This window comes from Neovison vison, chromosome 4, assembly GCF_020171115.1.
Source record: "Neovison vison isolate M4711 chromosome 4, ASM_NN_V1, whole genome shotgun sequence".
NCBI lineage: Eukaryota > Metazoa > Chordata > Mammalia > Carnivora > Mustelidae > Neogale > Neogale vison.
Window position 1 is genome coordinate 129031137 of NC_058094.1, and position 6000 is coordinate 129037136.

Below are 6000 nucleotides of genomic sequence, written 5' to 3' on the forward strand. Positions count from 1 at the left end.
CATGAGGGGCGGTGATTATATACCTACAAGTTGGGAGGGGGCTTAGGGATAGCGTAAGTCTCTAAGGAATTTTGAAAACAAGGTTTTCAGGACCTTAAAGGCACTTAGCCATTGTTGGGAAAAGGTCATTTATTACCGTTTAATAAAACCTTAGTCATGAGACCCTTCAAATGCATATCAGGGGCCATACATTAGGGGGATGATTGCCGACACATATCTTATGGGGTTTAGAGATAAGGGAAAATTTCTGAAGAAATTTTTATATGTTAAAGCAGACTTACAGGATGGGGAAGGGGGTTGGGCTAAGTGGGCCTTTTGACCTTAGCGACGTGTTGGCATTGGGGCAGTTGAGTCCCTAGAGGAATGTCACTCTGCCTGTTTCAAGGATTTGTCAGTGGGCTGTGAGTAATAATCATATTTAATAATTTCTTTTCTTTTCTTCTGTCTCTGTTTCCCACATCAGGGGATACTTTACTGTCTTCTAACAAAACACAAAGAGAGAAACCTAAAGATGCAAGAGAAAAGGTTATAACCTACAAAGGAAACTCCAATGGGATTTCTCAGCAGAAATCTTATAGGCTAAGAGAGACTAGGATGGTTTATTCAAAGTGCTGGAATTCTGAGACATGATTAATGAGCACAGGTTCATGTACAAAGGAACGAAAGACATGTGGAGCTACTGGTAAACAGGTCTGCCCCATTGAAAAAGCTACCATGTGGAAGAATATGCTTCTAGAAATTGTAAAATGTATTCACTAAATAGCCAATTCACAGAATGCTTGTGGAACAGACAATCCATAATTGTTTACTTCTTAGTCTTCACTAGAAATTAAGGTCCCTAAGGGTGAAGAATCCTAATCAATACACATCATTAAAACTAAAAGAAATAACAAGACTAAAATTAAACCTAAAAGAAATAACAAGACTAAAAGGAAGCAACTGTATTAAAAGTAGGCTAAGAAAAAGTACAATATTTTGGATAAGGAAAGATATGTTTTTTTGTTAAAGAAAAAAAGTGTAACTGTGTCCTAGTAAAATGACTGGTTGTTCCAGGATAAGAAAGAGATAAAACCTGAATGGATGGGAAGGTTGTGGAAAAGGAGTCTTGGGAAAGGAATTTTCTGTGTCAGCAAGCAAGCTAAGATTGGAATGAATTCAAGTTTTTAAAGAATGAGTCTGAATATCAAATGGACATATGCAAGATTAGAATTTGGTTTTCTCCCTGCTAAAGGAACTTTTCTTGGATTATTGGTCTATGAAGAGGCTGTGAAAGGTTTGTCTTTACTTTTTAAGTAATCGGCCCAGAAAGCAAAGATTGTATATCTTATCAAAGTAATTTTCTGTGCTTAATGTTGTCTCTATCAAGATTTTGATTACTTTGGAGCACTGAGTCTTCAATATTATGAGTTGAGTCTTGTTCTCAACTCCGCAACCTTATGAATTTGCCTTTAAAAACCTTGTGTGGCCACTGTGGTTATGTGAATGGCTAAGTATTATTTCATCATGATCTATGATCCTATTTAGTCAAATGCTCCAAAGTTTTGACATTTTGGCAACTTGCCAAAAATCAAATTCTAAATGGTATGTTTGACATTAAAATAACCTAGATTCCTCTGAGGGTCCCTGGAAAATCTCAAAGGATTTGTCTCTTAACCTTGTAAAGCAGAGATAAAAAAGGAAATACGTTTATTTGGTACGTTAAATTACATGGGGATCATTGACAAATAAGTGATGATAAACCTTCCCAGGGTATGTAGGGGCCAAGAGGAGACAGCCCCAAGATGGGCCACTTTTGCATGAACACTATTTTAAGTTAAAAGTAACCAAAATCCAGGGGTGGCTGGGTGGCTCAGATCACCATCTCAGGGCCCTGGGATGGAACCCCACATTGGGCTTCCTGCTCAGCAAGTAATTTGCTTCTCCTTCTCCCTCTGCCTCCCCTCCCCCCTGCTCTAAAATAAATCTTAAAAAAAAGAAAAGAAAAGTAATCAAAACCCAGCAGATGCAGGAAGAGCTCTCCGTCTCCCCCACAACTGCCTAAATTTACATTGGAAAGGACAGACTGCAATAGGAGAGCTAGTAAAAAAGAGACTCCCCTTTACTTAAGGAACTCACCTGTATAATATGGTAACCTTGTTTTTTCTGAACATCCCCTTTCACCTCCTTGCTAAAAGTCTTTCTCCCCCTTTCTGTCCTTAGAGGGCTCCCTCCACCTGTACTTAACTTATATAGACTTCCTGTTGCCTGTCTTAGAAATCTCCAGCCCATACGGATTCCCTGTAAGTACACTTATTAAATTTGATTTACTCCTCTTAATCTCTTATGTCGATTTGATTCTAAGTCCAGCTAGAAGGACCATAGGGCAAAGCAAGATCTTCCACCCCAACAGGTGTATGTGTACAGATGTCTGTTCCAATATGTCCAATTATCTTAAACTGTTTCACACCACAGAAATTACTACATTTCCTTATCAAATGAACTTTTATCGCATCTTTAACCATGGCCATTGTTTTAAGTCTTTGCTCATTTATAGTCAGTCTTACTCTGATGCTTTTGCAAATGTGCTTCATCTTCAGAAAGATACACAACGCTAAAAATTCTGACAAATAGTCTAGAACACAGATTTCACCTAACTTTAGGATCATAAAACTGAACTATGTAATAATTTCCAGAACTAATAAAAAAAAAACTGGATTGGAGCAGAACAAGAATTAACAACATGGGACTGATTGAGCTGATGAGAATTATAACTTTTTCTTTGAAACGTCAGTGGATCCTTAATATTTTTTTCCTCCAGATAGAAGAAAACCTCTTCTCTCCACTCTTAAGCTATTTGTGACATGCAGTAAGAATACAAAATACATGGGGAAAAAGGGAGGTGAAGTGGGACTTTGAACACTTAGATCAGTTGGGGGGGTGGCTAACTGGTAAACGTCTGGTTTTAGCAAACGTGAGCAGCTATGCTGATATTCACATCTTCCTTTATTTCTACTTTCCCCTGCGAAGTGAACATTTGTTCAAATAAGCAAGTCCTGGGCACTCAGACAAGACCCTTCAAATGACGCTACTGTTTATGAACAGTATTTTGGTTGCTGTTCCTCTGCCGTAAATACCAAGGGCAGGGACCAGGGGCCAGACCCGATTAAAATCGGCCTCAGGTAGACTAGGAACAGATCGTCAGGGGCCACGTCTGCAGCTCCAGAGGTTGGAGGGCGTGCGCGGGCCCCTGACAGAAAATACACCTGCACGTTGACCACCACCACAGCCCTGATATTCACTACACGCGCCAAGAAACAGAAGCTTCATCAATGTGTTTCAAAGGCACCAGAGGCCAGGAGGCGGCTATCAAAACGCACGTTGTTAACAAAACAGAAATCTATACCCCTTCCTCCCGGAAGCGGGCAGCTTGCTAACGGAGAAAGCGCGCCCAGAAGCCATCCCTCTCCGATTCCCTCCAGCTCCCAGGGTGGGACCCGCGCTCGACACCGGGCGCGGAGAGGTGACGTCAGCGCGCCTTAGGGGCGGGGCGGGACGGGTGGACGCTACCAAAGCCACCACCCCCCGTCAGCTGGCGCGGCCCAAGGCCGGGCCAGCGCCGACCGCCGACTCACCTTTCCGTCGTTGTGGAAAGGAAGGCCAAGCTCGTCGGTGGTGGGCGGGGGGCGAGTACAGCCCGTCTCCTCGGCCGCTCCGGCGGCGAACACCGCGGAGGCAGCGGCCTCGTAGTCCGGGAAGGGATTGGCGAACGCCCGCTCCTCCATCTCTGCTTCCCCGCCCAGATGGAACTTCAGTCTCTTTGACATGGTCTCGCCCATCTCAGCCGCGCGCTCTTTCCCTTTCACGGGGGCCGCGCAGCACGGCGGGCGGGCGGGGACAAACCTCCTGCCGAGGCGCCTCGATTCGAGCAACGCTCTGCGAGCTTGAGGGTGTCGCGCCGCCGCCTCTCTCCGGGACCCTGCCCGGCGGGGGCCGAGGGCTCCCTTTACGAAGGCCGCCAACTGCGAGGACGAGCGGGGCTTCGGAGCTGTCGGGAGCCTCTCCGGGGGGCCTGCCTCGCGGCGGGTGTCTGGCACATCTGGCGGCAGCTGCTGTGCTCCACGTGGTGCCCCGGCCCCGCCCGGACGCCGACTGGGCCGCCGATCCCCGGTGGCGCCGGCTCGGGTCAAGCTGCCCAGCCGGGAGCGAGCAGGCTCCGCGGGGAGCGCTCAGGCCGGACCCTCCGCTGCGCCGGGCAGCTCAGAGTCCGCTCACGCCTCTCCGCGTCGCCCCTTCGCTGCCGCCGCCGGCTCTCGGGCAGCGGCCTCGCGGGGACAGGGACCCGCGGCTGGCACAGCTCGTCCGCGGCGACGCGCACGGCAGGGGCCGGAGTCCCCGGGCTCTGGAATCGCTCCCGGGGTCGCCGCGCCCGGCTCCTCTTCTGCGTCCGAGACCCTCTCGGGATTTTCTAGAGAAAGCCGGAGGACCGTGCGTGGCTCTTCCCGCAGGAGAAGCCTGTAGAGAATAATCGCTGTCATTCAAGGTGTGTGCGATTTGCAGACCAGGGAAAGCGCGTCCCTAGACGCGCCATCATCAATCTGCATTTTCACCAGCCGGGAGGTTCCGCCGCTGTCCTCGGCCCCCGGTGCGCCAGCCACGCGAGCAGCAGCGGCTCCTTGATATTAAGGAAAAAAATTTCTAAAGAAAAGAATTTCAAAACAGCCTACAACACTGCAAGGATAGTGTCTCCCAGGGGCAGGGGGAAACAGTCCCTCCTATTCATCACAGTTGGGAGGGGGGTGTCTGGAGGAGGAGCCACAGGCCTTTTTTTTTTTTTTTTTTTTCCTCTTCACGTTTTATTTCAGACCCTTTGTTTGAATAAACATATCTTTGGTAACAAGAGGTAATGTTAAGCATACTTAATCATTCAACTACTTAATTGACCTGAAAGATTTCTCCAGGATTAACTTAATTGCCAGGGAAAGTAACATGCATAGTTAAAGGACAAGCAAATAAATCTTGCCATTTATGTAATCACAATATGGTTAACGACAGTCTTTATTGGTTCTCTTTGTTCTTGTTACCTTAATTATTTGGCACTGAACACATAGAGGAAAATATTTTCTCTTCCTCTCCCCCATTTAAGTATTGATTGAATGCCAGGTGATGCTAGGTGATGAAAAATTGTCATTAAAAAGATAGTTCTTGCCCGTCAGGTTCCTAAAGTTAATGGATGAAAAAGGTAAGGATTATGGCATAGGGAGAGAAAGATTTTTACCCCCCTGGAACCAAGCAGGATGCATTAGTATAACAAAATTGACATGACAGAGGAAAACAGGTATCAGACAGGAAGGGATAAATCTTGCCTGTGGTCTGCCTCCCACGACTGCCTGTAGGGTTGTCTCCCCCAGGTGCACAGGGCTGTGCATGTGAAACAGCCCCTGCTGATGGGATGGCCATCCGCAATTACCGTGTAGGAGGAAATAATTTTTAAAGGGATTACTCAGCACAAGTATCCTCAGAGTTCAAGGAAACAACTGTACAACAGTGTGCCTATATAGCCGTGTCCCTTGAGGGCCGGCTCCACTTTCTGCTTCATTTCCTTGTCCTGAGGTCCAACCCTCAGTAAAGGAAATTTTCTAAAATTTTCTTATTGCTCCCAGTTTTCATGCTTTCACCTGAAGGAAATTGAATTCCCTGACTACTGTTGTTCAGCTGCCTCAGAAGTCAGCCCTCGCCCCCCTCCAGGGACTTCACTAGACAAAATTACCCGCAGCAGATGTTCACGCAAGCCTGTGTTATGTAGGACACCACAGGAAGGTGTGGCAGAAACAGCCACAGCTGACTTTGCTATTTTAGCAAAATATGCCAATTCCTTAAATTGATTTTAAATTTTCCAGCTTTCGAAAATACTGGCTGTCCTTCTTTCGTGTACTTGCCATCAGTTGTCTGCAGGTACCCACCAAATTTTAAGAATGAGAAAAAAACGATCTTCCCTTCACAGCATGTGGGTGAGAGAGCAAA

General features: G+C 46.6%; 1 protein-coding gene across 1 annotated transcript in view; it reads right to left on the minus strand.

Moving 5' to 3' along the window:
- LANCL2 (LanC like 2) overlaps positions 1-4185 on the minus strand; it is a 51660-nt gene extending 47475 nt beyond the window's left edge. Inside the window, exon 1 of the mRNA XM_044245679.1 lies at positions 3612-4185. Coding sequence (XP_044101614.1) covers positions 3612-3815 — 204 coding nt within the window. The 5' untranslated portion in view covers positions 3816-4185. The remainder of the gene's footprint in view (positions 1-3611) is intronic.
- Between the last annotated feature and the right edge of the window lie 1815 nt (positions 4186-6000).